The 22,238-nt window shown below is 33.6% G+C and overlaps 1 protein-coding gene across 1 annotated transcript in view; it reads left to right on the plus strand.

The window, feature by feature from the left end:
* The window catches only part of Mmp16 (matrix metallopeptidase 16), a 257,943-nt gene that overhangs the window by 222,634 nt on the left and 13,071 nt on the right, over nt 1-22,238 (plus strand). Inside the window, exons 8-9 of the mRNA XM_005328635.4 lie at nt 11,554-11,704; nt 21,013-21,128. Coding sequence (XP_005328692.1) covers nt 11,554-11,704; nt 21,013-21,128 — 267 coding nt within the window. The remainder of the gene's footprint in view (nt 1-11,553; nt 11,705-21,012; nt 21,129-22,238) is intronic.

The following is a 22,238-nucleotide window of genomic DNA, read 5'->3' on the forward strand; positions in this document are numbered from 1 at the left end:
TTTGTATGTAAAATAATAAACTAATCCATACATTGTATCACATACAAAAATTATTTCAAAATGACTTTATCCTAAATGTAAGAGCTAAACCTATAAAACTTCTAGAAAATATTGGAGACAAATGTTTGAAACTCTGGCTTAGGAAAAAAATATCTTAGAATTAAATGTCAGAATCATAATCCACAAAAGAAAAAATAAATTAAAAATTTCTCTCTAAAGACACTTTTTAAAATTTTTTATTCATTTTAATTAGTTATACATGACAGTAGAATGCATTTATGAACTTTGTTATACAAAGATGGGATATAATTTCTCATTTTTCTGAGTGTACATGTTGCAGAAATACATTGGTCATGCAGTCACAGATATATAACAGTAATAATGTCTGTTTCTTTCTACTATCTTTCCTATCCCCATATCTCCTACCCTCCCATCACTTCACTGTACCTAATCTAAGGCACTGACACATTTAAAGAAATGAAGTCAAGCACAGACAAGGTACAATTTTTGCCAACCAAGTATAGGATGAAGGCTTTGTAGCCAGAATATATAAAGAACTTTAAAAACTCAATGCAAAGAAATCAAAATCACTCAATAAAAACAAGGAGTTTAAACAAAATTTCACCAAGAATGATATATGGGTAAGAAATAAGTACATGAGGAAATGCTTAACTTTATTATTCATTAGGAAAATATAAATTAAATTCACAATGAGCTACCATTACCGATCTGTTAAAATGGACATAATTTAAAAGATTGACAATGTCAAGTGTTGGCAAGATTGAAAGGAACTGCAGCTTTCATTCTTAGATTATGTGAATGCAAAACTGCACACTCTTTCTGAAAAACACTTCCATACATCTATAATTGCAATATTACAAAATTGGAAACAATTCAAGTGTTCTCAAGAGGTGAATGGATAAACAAACCGTGGTACATCCAATAATGGAATTATATTCAGCAATGAAAATGAAAAAGCTACTAATTAACACTATAACACAGATGAAACTCAAAGCAGTTTTGCTGAGTGAAGAAATTTAGGCAAAGCAAAGGTACATAATGTATCATAATTTTCTTATAAAATTATTGAAAATGCCAGCTGAACTGTAGCAACAGAAAGTGCCTCAGTGGTTTCCTGGGGAAAGTTGGAGAGAAGGAATACAAAGAGGCATGAGAAAACCTGGGATGATAAAATTGTTCATTATCTTGATTATGTTGATCATTCAATGGGTATATTTGTGTCAAGATTTAACAAATGATTCACTTTAAATATATGTTGTTCATTGCATGATAATTATATCAAAATAAAGCTGTTATTAAAGAAAAAAAAACTTTACTATGCATTCCTGTCTGTGTTGGAATAGTTCATGGAAACAAAATATTCTAATTTTAGTTCCTTAGTGGTGCTCAGTGAGAGTCAGGTGGGGTGACCCCTTAAGCACAGGCACCTCGAGGTGCTCCTCAGGAACTGCCTATCAGTGAAAGTGCCAGCATCTGAGAACTTCAGTGGAATCAAAATTAGCTGCATCTTAATAAAGAATTTATCCATTTACTGAAAAATAGAGAAAAATTTTATATAATCTCAACTTAATTTTAAACAATACTAACTTACAATGATATAAAGTATTTTCTAATGAGTACCTATAATGGAAATGGCTAAAAAATATGTTGATAACCACTTCTTGTCTTATCATTTCTATATTGTTTATCTGTGTTCTATTTTTCCTGATTTCTTTAGTCTTATTTTTGTTTATTTTTAAATGTTTTACCACTTTATTACCTCTGTTTCCCATAAAAAACCTTCAAAGGAAGCAAGGTACAAGTAAGTACATAAACATTTTAAAGAATCATTTTTTTTTTTAATTCACCTATGTAGATTGTGTGGTCTAGTTTTGTTGTTGTTGTTATTATTTATGTTTGTTTGTTGTTTTTTGTTTTTAATTTTTTTTTAAATTTTGTTTGTTGTTGTGTTGGGACACCATCACACACTGCCTCCACCATAGTGAAGATGCTCTGAAGTGTTGTAGCCTGTGTTTGGCTGTGGGGGGAGGGACAAACCCCAGGCCTTTCTTATTGAATGTCAGCAGGCTGGTGGCTTGGCTTGTGTGACTATCACTGATCAACCTCTCTTACCCCTCTTCTTGACATTTGGCAGGGAACACCAAGGTATTCTCCTTTATTTGTGTTCATAGGGTGGTTTCTTTTGCTAGAGACCCAGGAATTGAAAATGCATCACACCTCAAGGAAGTCATCTGCTTTTCTCCAGCAGTGGAGTGCATTCCCCACTGTGCTTGTCAGCTATCTTACTACTCAGGTAGCTCCAATATAATAGGGCAACATTTTTGTAAACAAAACTAAGGCAGATGTTTACGTTCTCAATTGCTAGTCATATTCAGACTGAATGGTTATGAGATAATAATATTTTTTTAAAAAAAATCTAGGTTGAAAATTGAGCTGGTACAATCCTTTCAGGAAGAGAAAGTAAATTTTAAAATGAAGCTGCTAAGCATTGTCAAAATCGAGTCGTTGAAAAGTTCTCTCAAAATTCCTTTTGTTGCTATTATTTAATAACTTTAAACAGTACTTTTCACTGTGTCTGACAGTTTCATTTCAAGAAGTAAAAATCATTTATAGGATGGAAACTAAAATATATGAGGCAGAAAGAAGAGCATAATAAAATTTGGGAATAAGAAAGGCGTACAGAAGATGTACAGAAAAAGAATAATTGTCTAAAAATATGTGGCAGCGGAAGATGGCGAAGAAAAGAGCTGTTTATTTCAGAAATGGTTTCTATTACTTGCATTTTTACTTCATTTTGAATGAGTACTCATAAACCAGCAATTTCTGTATGCTGCTTAGAATTCATTGCTCCTGTGAGGTTTAGGGAGTTCTAATGAAGTTTATTTGAAATAGAAACACATTATTGCTTACATAATACAATGGATACCCTAAAAGAAATATTTCACTATACATAGGTGTGTGCAGTGACTACTTATTTTTCTGTAGAATGGAAAATTATGTCTAAAGAGCTATACTAGATTGAGGGATTTACATTTAATGGTATTAGTAACTACAAAAATGAATTTATAATATGAATTTTTTATATCAGAAAATTCTGATATTAACCTTTTATTGTATGTTGAGATGAAATGGTCATCTGAATCAAAGATCCAAACATTTGATGATTGAAATTCTTCATTGATGATATACCTATTCTTTCAACATGTATTCAATAAGTCTGTGGTGTATTTTGTTATATCTATTTGGATTTATAATTCAATCTGCAGTATTTTCATATCAGTATTATTTGCATACCTAAAAAACGTTCTTCCTCCTCAAAAACCTTTTATTCTCCAAGTGGCACAGTAAACAAAAGTTTGCAAGTATACACAGAGGCAAAGTTAGGAGGCCAAGAGGTTTACTGAAGAGGGAAGTCAGCTTTTGAAGGATCAAGGGAGAACAAGCTGCTACACCTATGACATAGTCTTGGCAAACCCAGTGTTGAAATTAGAGTGACTATTAAAAGAGTCTTATGTAGAGCAGAATGGCCAGGCTTCAGTATTCTGCTTTGTTTGTTCTTTGGCTGGAGGCTGCTAGAGAAGAGCATGCCCTTCACCCAACTGATACCAGACTCAGAAACACCTGGCTGATGGCAAGTTCTCTCTTGAAGGGAGATCTGAGCCATACACCTCAGTGGCTACCACATTTACATATGCATTCAAAATTCTCTGTTAACTAGATAATATTGTGGAACCTAGAAAACATCAATGCTAGAAACCAAAAGTTATATGACCTTCAGAGTTGTATATTTATTCAGATTTTCTTACCTATCTACTTATACACAATAGAGAAATTAAAACATATTTACAATAAAGAGCACTAGTGTAAATCAGTATACCTAGTCATTTATTATTGATATTATTTATTTACTGGAGTAAGTGAAGAGCAAATTTGACCAGTATTTCTGCTATGTTTTAATATTAAGAAGCACCATTACGGACACCATGATATTTGATATAGTATATTTGACATCTCATTATTTCCAGAACTCCAAATGAGAGGTGTTGGATCTTATGCACAAATTAAAAAAAAAAACTCAGATATAGTGAGTTTCCCAGGATCTTACAGATCATAATTGATAGCTCTGCCATCCCTATTCTGACTTTAAACCTTTTGCATGCTGAAGTAAACCAAGAATCTAACAAACAAAAAGGAAAAAAATATATATATATGCTTTTTGGTATTTTTTTCAGATTCTTGAAGTATTTTTAAAGAATACATAAATATTGAATACTAATTAGCTCAGGCTTTGGAATTATCCAGCCATTAAGAATGTACATCCCCATCTTTCCTGTAAAAGGCCACACAGTAAAGGCTTTATTCTTCAAGATCATATGATCTCTCTTGTAACTACTCAGTTCTGTCATGGAAAGGTCATAGAAAACATAGGCAGTATGTAAATAAATAGACATTATTCATAAATAGGCCAAAGCTAGTGGTCCTAGTTTACTGACCACTGTTGTAATAGAAGACGTAATATATAAATGTTTGTGTCGAGTTTTAGGGACTCTGAAAAACAAGTATAGTTGATTTTATTTTTAATTTAATTTAATTGATTTTTAGTAATGAGGCAAGAGGAGTATCTGTTGACTTAAGATACAATGAGCAATAATGAGTAAATACAATCCTGCTAATAAATGTAGAGGAAATCATAAGCAATTCTGAATACAAAGAGTGTGAACCTCTTTTGTTTAGACAGTTGATTTGGGATAATAAAGTGAGCACTGAATTAAAAGACCTGGATGATAGTACAGATCTATTAAATACTGCCTGTATGGTTTAAGGCACATCCCTTCTGGGACCTGTAAAATAAATGGAGGTGTTGGCTGGGTTCTCAACAATCTTTCTGATTTAATACATCTAAATAATACAGTGCACTTCCACCAGTAACATGGGCTCAGTTGCAGGGTTTTAGGAAACAGGTATGAATCTTAGCTTCCAGAGTAGGCACTGTCTTCTTGATTAGTAAAGAAGAAAATTAAGAGGTCATATGTCATTAGACACTACATTTATCCTAGAAGGAATGACATTTCATTTAATTATTAAATTCTTCATGGGATTTTTTTTCTCTAGTGCCTATATTCTCGCCTATTCTGTGTGCTCCACAAGAGCCTTCTTCATCACTATACCTGCAGTTCCTATTTCATTGATTTTATAGGCTCTTAATAAGCAGACTTTGACTAGGTAAATAAATGAATCCCATTGAAAAATCACCATAGTTGATGATTCATAAAGTCCTTTCTAACTCTCAACATTCTTTGTGATTATACTTTTTATTTAAAGTTTCTCAGCCGTTAGCTCTGGCTTGTTGATATTTTCCTCTACATTCTGCCAAGTACAATGTCAGTGAGGACCAGTTTTTTCCACTTGCTCTAGAATATGTTGACTCCATATGAAATCCAGCAAATACCTTCATTCTGACAAAGAAGCAGTGTTTTCTGAAAACCAGACAGTCTGATGGTAAGGTAGTTAAAAACCTACCTTTTATATTCAAAATAGAATTCGTTGATTATGAATTTCATGTACTAAAAAAAACTATAGAAATAAATCAATTTTGTCATGTGAACATCTTTATTTACTAAGATACAAAAGTAATTATATAATTGTATCTCCTTAGAAAACACTTGGAAAATTAAATGTTATCACTCATAATCATTGTTATTTCCCTGAATTCTAGGACACAAACACTGCAGGCAAGGTAGATGTCTCCCTTGAAGTTTTGTATTTAACTGCTGGGAATCCACCAGGCAAACCTACGTTTGCTTCTAAGTTTTCTGGTTTGCCTTGCTTTTTAAAGGGCACATAAGTTCATATTTTTAAAAATCACCTCATGTTTTTCCTAACAGAAATTAATGCTATTCAAGATCTTCTATAGCAAGGCTGTGATCATTAAAAGTGAATGACTGATTATTTCTCCTATTTGATGATGGAAAACACTATACCAACAGTATAGAAAAGTGTTTTTGTAATATAATAAGAAGAATTTCCAAGAACAACTGTTTGTTTTTTCACAACATCCTCTCCTGAGACACAAGGACAACTTATCAACTAAGCTTTTGTGAACATTTTCTCTTGCCATGTACACCAGGGCATCCTGGGTATTGATTCATCCAGTTTAATCCCTGGAAATAGTGTGAAGAGACTGTCGTGCAAATGATAAAATTTAGGAACTGAGAAGGGAAGTATTGTAAAGCATGCCAGAACGTTCCTGCATGAAAGGACAACTGAGTTGAACTGATTAAAAATTTACTCTAAATAGCTAGCACGGGAGACATCGAAACTATATACCCTTTCCTAATTAAAAATGAGAGGAAAGGAAAGGATGCCATGAGTCACTGAGGAGCAGGCCAGCAGAATAGGCCTTTCTTTTTCTTCTATTGTTTTAAGATCCTCTATTTTAATAGCTACAGAGATAGGACTAAACTATGGAGCATACTGAGAAACAGCTCCTTGAATGTTCTATCTCATTGAATCTGGCAAGAAAACGATCTGGACCTTTGGGTGAGGGTTTTTGTTTATGAAATTTTCAGATTTAACAAGGGCTCAGGATAGGTTTATATTTGTATGACAGTATTTCCCAGCACACAATTTAATATAATCACTTATATAAATGGTTTTCCAACAGAATACTGGGGTATGCCTTTATAGTTGCTCAGACTTGGTGGTAGTAATAAAATTCATTTCTCCTGCTCTGTTAACAGGATTCAAGACTCATGAGTACCATGTTATTGATGTAGCCTTTATTGTCCCATTTTTTTGATCCTCTATTTGATTATTCGTGTAATATTAAACATGGTTCTTTGTATCAATAATCATTTGCTAAGTACCTCTTATTTCCCAGGCATTTTTATGGGGTGCTTCAGGAAAATATCATGTCATGTATGATATTTTTCCTCAAGTCTTCTCATAGCCTGGAGTTGAGAGAAAGTTTGTGATCCATGCCAGCCAGTATAGTGTACTAGTTAACAATACAATAAAGTTAAAGACCAGGTACTCAGACAATAAATTGGCCTATGTTTCTCAAAAAGGAAATCTTTTTCAGGGCAATGACACTGTATTTTGAAAGAGTCATCAAATTTTTCCAAAAAAGGGAAAAAAATGGAATGAGAATGAGATATGTCACCTATATTGAAAGGAACCTTGAATGACATATAACTGAACTTTGAATTTTATCCTGAATGTAATGAAAAAAAAATCACTGGAAACTTTAAACAAAAGAGAGAGGAGGTTTGCCTTTTAGGGAAATCTCTTTAATGACCTTGGGAAGAGTAGATAAAAGAGAAACCAACAGGTGGCAGGGAGCTTAGAAAGGAGAATTTTGGAATAATATAAGCTAGAAAGTTGTTGTTAAGGCACCTGGCTAGATGACAACATGGAATATTGGCTAAAAGCTAGAACCCTGGTCAAGAGACTTGGGAACTCAAATGCATCTAATATCTTTTTTGACATTTAAATGTTCAAAAGTTGTATTGAACAGTCTCATTCAGTTAAATGAAAATGAATCCAGTTGGGTTAATAAAGCTTAAAGGGGATTTGTGGTATGTGACAAGAACTCACAATTCAGGAATAGAACTCTCTTTGTGACCCCCTGGTCACTCTCCCCTTCATAGTTTGCTCTTCACATCTATTCCATTCTCTTCTCTCTTTCACTCCATCTCTCTTGACACAATTTCTACCTCCTCATAATGTCTTCTTGTCCATAGCCATCATGGATTCTCAGGCTTCGTACTATATAACAAATATTTTCTCCTACTGAGTGGGAAACTCTCTCAATGCCTTCTAGGCCACATTGCCAAGTGAGAAATATGGATGGCTCTACTCATCTCTGCTCCTCTGACCGCACCATATCTCCATAGCTTCCTCTGCAGCACTTTGGCTGGCTCCAGGTTTGGAGTGATAGCATAGAGGGAGACAATGGAGGATAAGAGATAAAGCAATTATCTTTAGAAGGGATATGGAAATGCCTCATGCTAGCTACAATGAGAGTGGGATTCAGCAGACAACTTCAAGTGAGTGTTAGGAATTCAAATAAGTTGAATGTAATGAATCATTAAATATGAAAAACAATGTGAGCCCCTGACTAACTAATAGGCCATCTACCCAAAGAAGGAAAAGAAGAAGAAAGATCTTGGGATGAATACAATTTTGGACTTGTAAATTAATTTTGCAGAAAATCCCAATAGGTAACTATATAAGCTGTTTGGCTTTCAAGAGATATTTGGATTAGAGAGCGCCATTTGTTACCACTCTGTTTTTTGGCTTCTGAAATATACTATTATTTTATTCTTTCTCATTGCCTCTTCTTCTTTCTCTTCTTTTGCATATTCTTCCTTTATGTGATCTTATTTGAAAGTCACATGTTTCTAGAAGCCCAGTTCTGGCTTCTCTTTGTTTTCTCTATATACTGTCTCCTAGATAATCTCACTAAATTGTAAATTATAAACACTATATTTATACTATAACTTAAAAATTGTTGTCTTCACCCAGGCACATCCAGTTGATTACATGATTTATGTAGATATCATGCTGACATCTCAAACTCTTGATTTGAACCCACCTCCATTCATCTTTGTCTTATTGAATAACACTCTGATTCTCTTGTCTACACAAACCAGAACTTGAGAATCATCCTTGGTATTATCTTTGTTTACTCCCCTCTGCCAGGGTCTCAGAAATGCCTATAATTTCATCTCTATAATATATCATTAATTCATTTTCTCTTCTACACCTCAATTTATGCAACTTTAGTTCAAACTATGATTGATGAAAATTCTAATGCAACTATTCAATGATTTTGTCTTTGTTTTAAAACAAAATTCAAACTCCTGTAAAAGTTATCTGATCTTTACCTCTATCCTTACTCTACACTCCTATCATACTATGTTCTAGTCACATAACAAACTTCTTCTCATGACAGCATATGTTCTTGATACTTCCATCATCCAAAACAACCTTCACTGAGCTGGAGCCTTTGAATGATACAAGTCCACAATTGAATAGGAGGATCATTTCTGTGTCCACTATAAAGTAGCCCCCATCCCATCCATCTCCATTCATGTCCTTTTTCTGTTTTTAAATACTTATTCCCCTAGGGGTATCTTCATTTATTTGTTTGCTTATTTAAGGCTGGTTTTCCCACACCCATCCATTAGAATCTAAGCTTTAGGAGATAGAGATGCTGCTCTCCTTTTTCACTCCCATACCTCTGGCATCTGCAGCAGAACTTGGTATATGTATTATAGAGGTTGTTGAATGAGTGATTCAGTTAATTACTTCTTGCAAAAGAAACTTGACACGTCTTTTAATTTCTTCCTACAGTAATTCATTTTTCACGAAAGAATAAAGTCACCATTTGAAAATATAAACCTGATTGTATCCTTTTATAATTTAATCTCTGATGGTTTCCTAGTGCACTCAAATTAAAATCAGACCCATAGGTTGGTTATCAGTGCCATTCTCCTTGCTCATTACTGTCCACTAATCTTTCACTTCCTTGATAACTAATTCTCTTCTGCTTGGTCACTTTTCCTGTCATTCTTTGCATAAATACTTTTTTTTCTTTAGATTTTTTTTTTTTTTGTACCAGGGATTGAACTCAGAGACACTCAACTTCTGAGCCACATCTACCCTATTTTGTATTTTATTTAGAGACAGGTTCTCATCGAGTTGCTTAGTGCCTCGATTTTGCTAAGGCTGGCTTTGAACTCACAATCCTCTTGTCTCAGCCTCCCAAGCCACTGGAATTACAGGTGTGTGCCACCCCACCCGGCTGGTATGTTATTTTTTTAGAGATATTTTTCCCTGACCTTAAATTAAGACCCTCTATTTTTTTCTTTTTCTCAGTTTGGGGTATGTTTCTTCATAGCACTTATTAGTTTTTCTGTTGTTGCAATTATATATATGTGCATTTGGTTTCCGTCTGCCTCTTCATGTAGGATGATCATGGTGGAGATTCAGTCTTTCTCTCTTTAGTATTCTTAGTATCTAACATGATTCTTAGAATACTGAGACACTCAACATTTTACTGTAAGTTATATCAAATAGTAATAGAACGTCTTAGAAAATAAATGAGATTTCCCATGGTTTCAAACTCAAGAGTCCTCATTAAATCCAGGCTGAAGATGTGGAGTTTGGTTTTAGTTTTGTTTTGTGTTGTTTTAGGGCAGTTTAAGAATTTTAAATGTCTTTGAGGTATGACTTGAATGCTTCAGTTTACGTAGTCCTCATCCAAGAGTGGTACTTAAATATTTTAAAATAAAGCAAGGCCTTGCATTAGTTAGTAAGGACATAGGAACTCCTACTTTACCAAATATTAACCCGAGGAAAGGTGAGTAATTCAATAGGTTGTTGGATCTTTCAAAAAAACTAAGTGGTCAGAGAAGAGAGAGAGAAGCCTTTGGGGCAATGGATATTTACTGATTTTCATAGAAATGTCCAATATTAGTGAAGATACTCCAATCCTGCCATCTTCTAACTTAGCCCTTGTAGGCATCTAAGTTTGTGATTCCTTCTGTTATAGAGAAAGAAAAAATGAGAGCAAGGAACAGAGTCTCTGACAAAATAAGTTCAGAAAAGAGCACTGCAGAAGGTAGAGAGGAACCAAGAGAAAATGGCTCTCTAGCTGCTTAGGGAGGAAAGTGCACTACAATATACGGTCAATCCTGTCAGTAGATAAAGGTGAAAAACTGTTTGGAGGGCCTTGAGGGCTCCAAGAAGAAAAGAAGTTTTAATGCACTGTTGGGTATGAAATCAGCTTTCAGTGGAGGGAGAACTGGTTGGAGACAACTGGATGAGCATACTGTGAAGGACATGGTGCTCAATTGTGCTGGGGACATGAGGCAGGAGTAGATATGTCATCTGCAGAGAATTTTCAAGCAGCAATACAACTGACTGAAGTTGGCCTGCTCTTGAGTGTTATCATGCGCTGGCAGTTCTGCACAGGTTAAGGTTTAAATTGTCCTCCCCTCAGTTACCACTCTTATAGAGAGGGATAGTTTACAGCTGAAAGAGGGCAGAATCAGAGGAGGATGTTTTATAAGACTAGAGAGACTTGTGACTTTTTACATAATAAAAGGAAGAGGTCAGCTCAGAGGAAGTGCTTCAACAGAAAAGACATAATCATTAAAGCAATTTGAGGACACACAGAATGAACAAAACCCAGGGATGACTTAGCTCTGAAGAAAAATAGGGGATCTAATTCCCAGGGGCAGAATCCTGGATCTGTGACTCAGAATTATGTCTTTAGTACTAGTTGCAAATTTATTTTATTTTTTAAATGAATGCAATTTTGAATATATTACTGTGTAATTATTCATTATATCTGTTTTTGAAAATAACATTGGTGTTTCAAAAATAACATCAATATTGTAGACATGACTGCTACTAACATATTTCAAAGATTCCATGCAAATAACTTAAATGAATTGTGCTAATAGAGATATTCTAATCTGACATTCAATTAATGCATTCTGCATTTGCACTTATTTCATACAGGTAACAAATATTGGGTATTCAAGGACACAACTCTTCAACCTGGTTACCCTCATGACTTGATTACTCTCGGAAGTGGAATTCCCCCCCATGGTATTGACTCAGCCATTTGGTGGGAGGACGTTGGGAAAACCTATTTCTTCAAAGGGGACAGGTCAGTACACACATCACATAGGAAAGAGTTAATGAATGTTTCCAGAAGTCAATGTTTCTGGTCTATCATAGGCAAGCACTGTTGATAACGAATCTGTGTGGCTATAAACACAAGTTAATGCAGTAGAAAATATTTTAAAATACATTTTAAATAATATAATATTTAAGATAAATCACCATATAATGAACTAATGTGACTTTCTTATGATGTATTTTTTTAAGATTTTTCTTTCTAATACATTTTTAAATTTACTTTTTATTAGTTCTAATCAGTTATACATGACAGCAGAAAGCTTTTTAATTCATTGTACACAAATGGAGCACAACTTTTCATTTCTCTGGTTGTACACGATGTAGTATCTATTGTACCACATGTGTTGTCATATATATACCTAGGGTAATGATGTTCATCTCATTCTACTGTCTTTCCTACTTCTGTGCCCCCTCCCCTGGGCCCCCTCAAAATTCTTCCATTCCCCCCACATCCCCTCATTATGGATCAGCCTACTTATTATAGTGTATATTTCTACAATATATATTCTTTCTTTTCTCCATGTTCATTGCATGCCTATAAAGCTACATAGGCAATGAATATATGTGTCCTTATAGTGCATTTTCTTATAATTTTACTACATCTAGAAAAAAAAATACTCCTTACTACAAGCTTTGTGTGTCCTTACACTCAATGTTAAATGGTTACCCTTCACACACAGTTAATTGTGACCATTTTCAAATAATTTCAGTTTACTCACAGGTATTCCCTTAGAAGCCATTTATTAAGTTACCAACAAGCAGATGCTGTGAACTATTAACAAGCTATCACTGCAGTAGATACTGTTAGTGTGAAGTATAACATCCCTTCCCGGAAACTTTATTCTTCTCCTTTTTCCTGTGACATCACTAACAGGATTCATAAAATTTTTTTATAACTAAATTGTTAGCCTTATAACTCACAGTAGCTATCAAGTATACATAGCTCCACCCCTGTCCATTCTTTGACAGATATTACATACAAAATATATGAAGACTGTTTTTATTAATTTAAATAAATACTAAGTAGAAAAAGTAATAAAGATGAAAACTCAAATTTCAACTAAATTGTTACTAACTGGGTAACAATATGAAAGCACTAATTATCCCTCACTGGTTTGTAGGACTTACGTACGTATGCCATTGGGCTGCCTTTTCTAAGCACATTATAAAGAATACACAGGCTTTAATGTCTTATGTGCTCCTAAAGAGTTTGCCTGATTACCCTGGCATAAAATATCCCTGTTTGTTATCTCCAGCTTTAAGAGTAAAATAACTAAGGATATAAATATGTTTATTTAAAATTTATGATTTTTAATTGTAAATGATTTCAGACATTGAGTTTTATCTGTGATGAAATCCTATAATTGGCCTCCATGTGTAAGAATGTAAACTTTTGAGTTTATTCTGTTTTCAACTTTTACATATATTATATTTCTATAACAAAATATCCATAGATTTTAATTCATGAAAATATAGTCAAGGCCTTTCTAAAACACTTCTTAGTAAATCACAAACAAAAGGATTCAGCATAGAGATGTTTGCTAGAGCCACAAAAAGCATAATGACTCTCAACAGTATATAAGTATAATATAATAGAAGAGAAAAAATGAAGTACTTATTGCCACAGAATAATGACCACTAAATAAAATAAATGTGCAGACTTATATTCTTTAAAACATTATAACCCTTGAGGTTGTTTAATTCTCTAGTTTTGATTATTTACATATACTCTTTCAGGACTAGGCATAGGACAGAAGTCTGAGAAGATATGTTGGAGAGATTGGTTTTCAGACACAGAAGGAGAGTTTAGCTTTTGGGCTCTGGATATAGCACAGTGGTAGAGCTTGCCTAGCATGCATAAGGCCCTGAGTTCAATCTTCAATATGGGTTGGAGAGCTTCATACATAACATTAAAAGTTATCATTTAATTATCAGATAGTTCTTTTTCCTATATATGCCAGAAATATTTTTTAAATCTTCTTCCCCTTCTAAAAATTTAGTTATTAGAAAAATTTTACTTTACAGATAAATACTAGTTATTAGTATTAATATTAAATTAATTTGAGAGATACCTCAAATTCATGAAATCAGTTTAGATTTAATACCAAATTTATAATAAAGATTGTTAATAAATGAGAAAACGGTTTCAGTTCATTTCCTTCCTACTTCAAACACTTTTTGTAAGATAGAGCAAAGTGTATGAATATACTCTTATTACTTGTGTTTTACTTAAATCACTGTGATTTTATAGGCTTTAAAAATATTGAGAGTAGGATTCCATATAATTTCCAGGCGTATGATCTGATGTATCATGAATTATAGGTGATACATATTTATATAATTATATAATTCCAGAGTCATAACATTTATCAATACATTCATTCTAGATTTATGACCCTACCTAATTGTACCTAGCTGCCTGCAGTGACAATATGACTATAAGGCAATCAATTTCATTTTCAATAACTTTAATGTCTGCTTCCTTCAGATGTCTGTACCAGTCCTGGCCTAGCCCTCATTAATTCATTCAAAATTTATTTTTCAAAACATACTATATCACATGTGCTAGACAATAAAGATAGATAATATTTAAAACTACAAGGCTTCCCATGGCTCTTACATTCTGTTGGAGTAAAAAAAAAAAATGATGACCTTAATGGTTTTTACATTGAGAAATGTTACAAAGAAGTATGGCAAGTTTTTTAGGGATAGAGATTCATTGGAGATAAGGAGTAATTAGGAAGTAGTGGAAGTTGGAGAGGAACTCACTTGTGAATGGCACACTTGAGGAGTACCTGAAGAGGGACAGGTTTTAGCTATATGAAACTATTCAGACCAATGTGTCATGGACAGATGAAATAGTTGTGCTAAGGACATGAAAATAGGACATTCAAAAATAGAAGAAAGCATGTGGTTAGAGCATAGCCATTAAGTGGTCAGAAGAGGTCAAGCAGGTCAGTAGAGATCCAATGGCACAGCGTCCTGGAGGTCATCGGGAAGACTTTGTACTGAGTACAATGGAAAGGCAGTATAGATTTTCAGGAGCACAATGACTTGATTTTATGTGTGTCCCTAAAGGTCATTCTGGCTGCTGTGAAGAATGGGCTTCCAGAGTGGAAGTAAGAAGGGTACTTGGGAGACCACTAGACAGGCAGAGAGGACAGCAGCAGTGGAGGTGAAGCAAAAGTGATAGATGAAGGATTCCTTTTGAATGTAATCATAATAAATGATTATTCTTATGACTTGGATCTCAGGGGACATGAAACAATTTCTAGAATCTTCACCCAAAAATTGAGTAGTGTAATTTCTGGAGAAAAAGGAGACAAGGAAAAGAATATTGGGGGGGGGGAAGAGATGAAGAGATTGAAATGTCCTTGTTGGATCTGAAGCATCTATTTGAAAACCAAATGAGAGGAATCAAGTAGGCAGTTGGATAATTGAGTTTGACTCTGAATGGAAAGGTCAGTGGGAGGCACAGATTTGGGAGTAATTGACATATAAAAGGTATTGAAAGCAGAGGTCCCCATGAAATCTTTTAAGAATGGAAATAATCAAGAGTAGAGGAAATGGTGGTTCTTTAAATAGATCTGTAAATGCAGATTAAAATATCTACTCTTTCACTACTTCACATACAGCATGGAACTCGGTCCCTCAGATTCCTGCTTGCCCTTTTCATAATAGACTATAATTTGGTACTTGGATACATTTTGGTCTTCATAGCATTTAGCTCTAAAATGCTATGTTTCTAAATCACTTCTTAGCATCTTCTCACAAATAAATTCCAAGATTCTAGTGTGATACAGCATTCGAAGTTCAACTATTGAGAAATGTAAAATCATATTTTTTAAAAGACAAAATTCTGGCCCACCTTGGAATTTTTTAAATTGCCACTAATAGTCAAATAGAAAAATACTTCCAGCTTAAATTGTGTTTATGAATTAATTATTTTATGTATATTTAAATCATTCAACAACATAGTAAAAAATGATATTTTCTGTTTTGTCGCATTTTAAGTATGTTTCTGAAGAGTATGATTATTTGGGTATGAAAAAAGAAGCATTCTATTATTTTGTGGTCATAAATCTTGAATCTGGGCAAAGAATTGCAACCATGTTGGATTTATTTTTTTTAATTTTTTATTCTAATTTGTTATATATGACAGCAGAATGCATTACAATTCATATTACATATATAAAGCACAATTTTTCATATCTCTGGTTGTATGCAAAATATATTCACACCATTCATATCTTCTCATACATGTTTAGGGTAATGATGTCCATGAGATGGACATCATGTTGGATTTAAAAAAAAAAAAAATCTGTCATGTGAAATGACCCTTGGGTCCACTTGAATTTAGTTTGGAATTCAGTATCCAGCAATATCTAATTAAATTGTTTCACTACAGAAACTTCTATATTGTTTTATTTCTTAGCATAGAAAGCATTTTAAAAATTTCCATCACATGAATAACTCTTTTCTCCTATTCATGTGATTCATGATCAAGTCTAAAATCTGATTAATGAATCTTATTTCTTATCATAATTGTTTTAAAACATTAAGAATGCTTCTCTCAAAGAAACATCTAATTAAAATCAAAATTCTACAGTAGATCCCGGTGGTTCAGGAGGCTGAGGCAGGAGGATCACAAGTTCAAAGCCAATCTTAGCAACTTAGTAAGGCCCTAAGCAACTTATCAAGACTCTCTCAAAAAAAAAAAACAAAACAAAAAAAAAAAAAAACCTTAAATGCTTGGGATATGGCTGAGTTGTTAAGTGCCCCTGGGTTTAGTTCTCAGTTCAAAATTAAAAAAAAAAAAAAAAACTACAATACACATGACTGATGATCAGAATGAAAAGGTATATGATGTTCATTTATAAACTCTTTGTCATTTATTGACCCTTCCGCACAAAATTCCATATTTTCTCCACTATAACATCTAAATTTTAAAGTCCTCAAGCAGTTTAAAGAGTTCTAGCCTGAATATGCTATTTCTTTTTTAACCAATCCATAAACTTATTTTTCTGGGAGGAAAATATCAGCAGGTTGAGCTTTTTTGTTAATGTTGGAACATGTTCAAATATGTGAAAATTAAAACCCAAACCTTTATTTAACAAGCCCCAGTACCTTTAGCAAGACAACCCTGAAAATAGTTAAGCATTTCTTATCACATTCCAGACTACGGGATATTCACAAAGCTGACACACAGCAGGCAACCTGAGGGTTCAAGCCTACACTGAGATTCTCAGATTGCAAAGTGATCCCCTATTCTAATTTTACATTATCTGCTGGGAAAGAGAAAATTCATTTATTTTGTAAATTTATACCAGAATTATGTGGCTATAAAAGAATCTAATAAAACTCACATTCCATAGATATTTTCTTGAAACATACATTCTATGAATCTTATGAGTCTGGCATACAATGGAGAGGCTCAAAATGTTCTTTCCTGGCACGTGTGAGGCATTGGGTTCAATCCTCAGCATCACATAAAAATAAATAAATATATGATAGATAGATAGATAAAAGTATTGTGTCCATCTTCAACTTTAAAAAAAAAGTATCAGTGGGTGAGAGTTATCTAAGAGAGAATAGAAAAAGGAAGGAAGGAAAATTATACATAACAACTATACCTCAACAATAAGAGTGAAAAGTAAATATATTATCAGGATGCTATATGCCATGAGAGTTACTAGCAGCAACAAGGTTGAAAACATACTGAACTATGAACCAAAGAGGGCTCAGGATGCTATATGCCATGAGAGTTACTAGCAGCAACAAGGTTGAAAACATACTGAACTATGAACCAAAGAGCTCTTCCATAACACAGCAGAGCAAAGGCAAATAAGTCACTTATCTTCAAATAAAATGATGCCCAGTGCTGTGACACTGATTGAGCAACAATATACACTATAATTATAGTTATAATTATAGAGAACATTATAGTATAAAGATTTCTGAGGGAGTTAAGGGAAATCAAATAATAGAATGTATTACATAAATTTGCTTTATTGGCACAAAACACAACATAAAATATAGATATTATTACATAAAGAATAATATGACTACTTCTCAGAAACTGGTTTCTAAGTATGTAGTAATGTTACTAAATGACTGCATCATACCAGGATTTTAAATTATTCCAAAATTCAACCATTTCAAACTGACTTTAACTTATATTTTATGTCATTTAATTATGCCATTTATTGTAAGGTATATCATTATTTAATCTATCATTGAAGGGAAACCCTTCCAAGTACATTTTTTTCCTTTTTTTCTGGGGGTAGGGGGTTAACAGTGATTGAACTCTGGGGCACTTGAACATTGAGCCAAATATCCAGCCCTATTTTATATTTTATTTAGAGACAGGGTCTCACTGAGTTGCATAGTGCCTCACTTTTGCTGAGGCTGGCTTTGAACTCATGATCCTCCTGAGCCAGTGGAATTTCATGTGTGCACCCCCATGTCCTTCTTGCCAAGTACATTTTGATTCTGTAATACAACATGCATTCTGATCCCTAGAGATGTAAAATAGGGGGGGAGCTATTATCCAAGAAATAAAGTATTTCCATATTTCCTTGTGAGAAGCTTTCTTTGGTTAAGTGAAAGAAGCCACTAACATATGTGTTGTAAATTCCATTGAAGTATTAACTAAAGAGGAGAGAACTTTATATTATAACCATAGTCTCAAACACAGTGACCATTCTGTAGTCATCACAGAATGTTCTACAGGAATGGAATATTCACAAATAATTCAAAATAAGATGTTTTAAAGAACAAAGTGTGAAAGAAACTGTATTTCAGGACTGGTAGCATGACATTCGAATAATTTTACTTCATTATCCAAGAAAGATAGGCACCTATCACCATTATTTCACCTCAGTGGTTCTCCATGAAGATTTTTCTGATCTGCTCATCAGATCTGCTCTAGTTTGCCTGTGATGAGTACCTATGGCAAACAAGTGTGAGAGATTATTTCCCTTTCTGGGTTAACACAGCTTTGTAGATTACAAATGGGAACACTTCTTGAAGCAATGTTTTCCTCATTTCCATGTGAACATTGAAGATGAAGGAGATACTAATATTGCAAATATTATCTGAGTGAGTTTCTAGGTATTTATAACAAAACTTACTGCACAAAATCTGTAGATAAAGGATCCTCCATAAGAACTAGCACAGAAAAAAATTCAGAGTAGATTTTTTTTCTAATTTTAGGCAAAATGACTAATCCCAAGAAGAATTAAATCATGTCATTTACCAAACGTGGATGGATAAAACCTAGATTTCAGGGCTGGGGATACAGGTCAAGTAGTAGTGTGCTCACCTAGTATGCAAGAGGCACTGAGTTCGATTCTCAGCACCACATAAAATAAAATGGGGATATTGTGTCCACCTAAAACTAAAAAATAAATATTAAAAAAACCCACTAGATTTCATAGGTAATCATGGATGTTTAGTTGGGAGAAGGAGACATATCAAATAAATTGGGAAAATTTGGTGATATCAAGTAAATATGGAAATTATATTCATTGTGAAAAGAGTAAACTGACTTTTGAAATCAGACAAACATGTTTATACATCTATCTGTCAATAATTCTCATTCATATAGGGACAGCAATTACTTTATCATGGATTTCTTGTGAATAAAGAAGATAATCCACAGAGTTTTGTGATTTTTGGATTTGGCATTATGCCTAAAATAGGCAATATTACTCTGAATTCCAGTAGTTTTGCCCCAAAATTATGACAATGTTTATTTAATATAAAAATATAAACTTCTTTTATTCTTAGAACATATAGACAATAATGAGTGATCCAAAGTAGGGATATTCATTTTCTTTCATAGAAGTCTAGGGGTTCTGGAAAAATGGCCTGAGGGCACCCTGTGAAAGAACAGGAGCCAGATGGTTCTGACTCTAGCTGAGCTTTGCTTTACTATTTTACTACCTTGACTCCATTCAAGATCTGTCCTAAAGTCTATGCTCATATACACAATTTTCTCATCTATAATTTCACTTTGATGTCTGAATTCAACACCCTAACTCTCAGGATTCAGACTGCCATCACATATTTGTCCTTGCTTTCTTAGGACAACAGTAATCTTCCAGATTATCAGGCCCAGAGATCTAAGGTCACGTTCAATTTCCTTCTTTCTCACATTTCAAATTGGATTCATCACTAAGTCCTTTGGTCTCTTTCTTTAAAATATATCCCCAATCTGTTAAATTATCATCAGCTCTATAACTGACTCCTCATTTCAAGGCTTATTGCAGTGACTCCTTAACTAATATCTCTGCTTCTGCTTCATCTCTTTCAACTCCTTTTGCATGAAGCAATCAGCATATTCTTTTCAAGAATTAGTCATCTCTTGAAGCATCTCTACTCAAATATATATTTTCATATCCCTTAGAGGAAAACTGAAGGTTTTATGTGGTGTAAAGACCTATCTCACCTTAGATTCGGGTTCCTGCTCAGACTTTGTGTCTAATCACCCTCGCTTCCTGGTACGTGCTCAAGTACTCCATGCCTGTACTTTCCACAGGAACTTCACCTCCTCTGCCTGCAGTGTTCTCTAAATACTAAAATGTGTTGTTCCTCACTTTTCTCTGCTCAAATGTTAGCTTATCAAAGAGATCTTTTCTTTCTACTAGTTTAAAAATGGCTTCTACATATTCCTAGATAACTCTGTCTGCCTTGTTTTTTTTCTTCATAGCTCTTACCTTCTTCAATCATTGCATGCATTTTTTGATAATTGGTTTATTGTCTTTATACTCACATATCCTAAAATCTAAGCTCAAGGAGACCTGGGGCACATCTGTTTTGTTCAAGGTTGTGTTTCTTTAAAAAATCAAGATTCAGTATGTGCGCACACTTGTGAGCGCATACACACACATGGGTTTGTGATACCCTTATGAATTGCAAATATCCTTAGGTAGAATAATATAGTTAGCATTTTTATGAATTTTAGCAGACTGAATAAATGCTAATTTTAACATATACAGGATATGCATAGTAATATATACATTTTAACATATGCAGGATATGTATAATAATAAACACATCTTTAACATATGCAGGAAAGGAAATAGAATAAATACCTTATGCCCCCTGTGTCTTCAGATGTTCCATAAATCACTTACAGGTATATAGGCAATAGTGTCAAACATACAGCAATAACTTAATGAATGATAACTGTAACTATTTGGGTTTTTTTGTATGTGTGTATATATATATATATTTTTTCCTTTGTGTGTGTTGTTATGTTGTCCTTTTTAGGTATTGGAGATATAGTGAAGAAATGAAAACCATGGACCCTGGCTATCCCAAGCCAATCACAGTCTGGAAAGGGATCCCTGAATCTCCTCAGGGAGCCTTTGTGCACAAAGAAAATGGTATGCAAGATGCGCATTACACATTTCTTAAGTTTCCTAACTATTGTAGTAACACACTGTTCTTTTCCATTATGTTAAATCACTGGGAGATGCCATACTTTAGCTATGTAATATTTATATAAACTTTCCTCTTAGATTAATATTTAGTATTATGCTGTACTTTTTAACCTCAACTTACTTAATTTTGTGAAGAATCATTAGAAAGATACACAGTTAATATTTTAACATGGGGCAGTTTAGATACCTTTGAATTAAACTGACCTATATGTCTGTTAACATCTCGGAAAAGATAATAATAAGAAAATATGTGGGATAGGAACTGGCCTTGAGAGGAAGAGATTAGTATAGACTGAAGAACAAAGCACCTAATAATAATGCAAGTTGAATATTATAATTTTTATTTGCTGTTTGCTTAGAGTGTTAGCAAACAAGCAAGATTTTCATTCAGTACAGTCAGACTAGAGAGATTATATAATGACTTCGTACAAAATCAAAAGGTAAGCTATGTACATGACATTTGATAACCAGAAAATTCAAGATAATGGGATGCTGAAACATTGCCTCTACTTCACTCTTCCACCATTATATAAATCCATTGTTGTAGGAATCCTCCTTCAAGGGTCAATTTTTTTTAAAAGTCTACAGGCTCAAAATTAAGCTGTAAATGTTTATGCCTTTTACATTGAAGTGAAATATGCCTACTTATTGATACTAATTCTGCCATCTTGACCAGTGAAATATGAGTATCTGATGCCATTGAATGTCTTCTCTGTTATTAGATTGCTACATAAATTCATTATATCAAATTTAATTGTCCTACATAAGTACCTCTTTACCAACACTAAATTCGTTCAAATAACTTATCCCTGATTGTAAAATTTGCAAGATATGTACTTAAATCTTAAATCTAAGGACATTTTAGCCCCAATAAATATGATTTAATGCACTGTCTCCAAAGAGGAAACATTAATGTGTTTTTTTTACATTGTTTTGCTAAAGTAACTGGCCATCTGTTATATCTGGTTAAATTTTTCATTTGGTCATACTAGACAAACCCAGGTTTCCTGAGATTGTCACTTCCTAAGCCATCCTCCTTCCGGTTTTCCCTAT

This window comes from Ictidomys tridecemlineatus, chromosome 7 (genome assembly GCF_052094955.1).
Source record: "Ictidomys tridecemlineatus isolate mIctTri1 chromosome 7, mIctTri1.hap1, whole genome shotgun sequence".
NCBI classification, from domain to species: Eukaryota; Metazoa; Chordata; class Mammalia; order Rodentia; family Sciuridae; genus Ictidomys; species Ictidomys tridecemlineatus.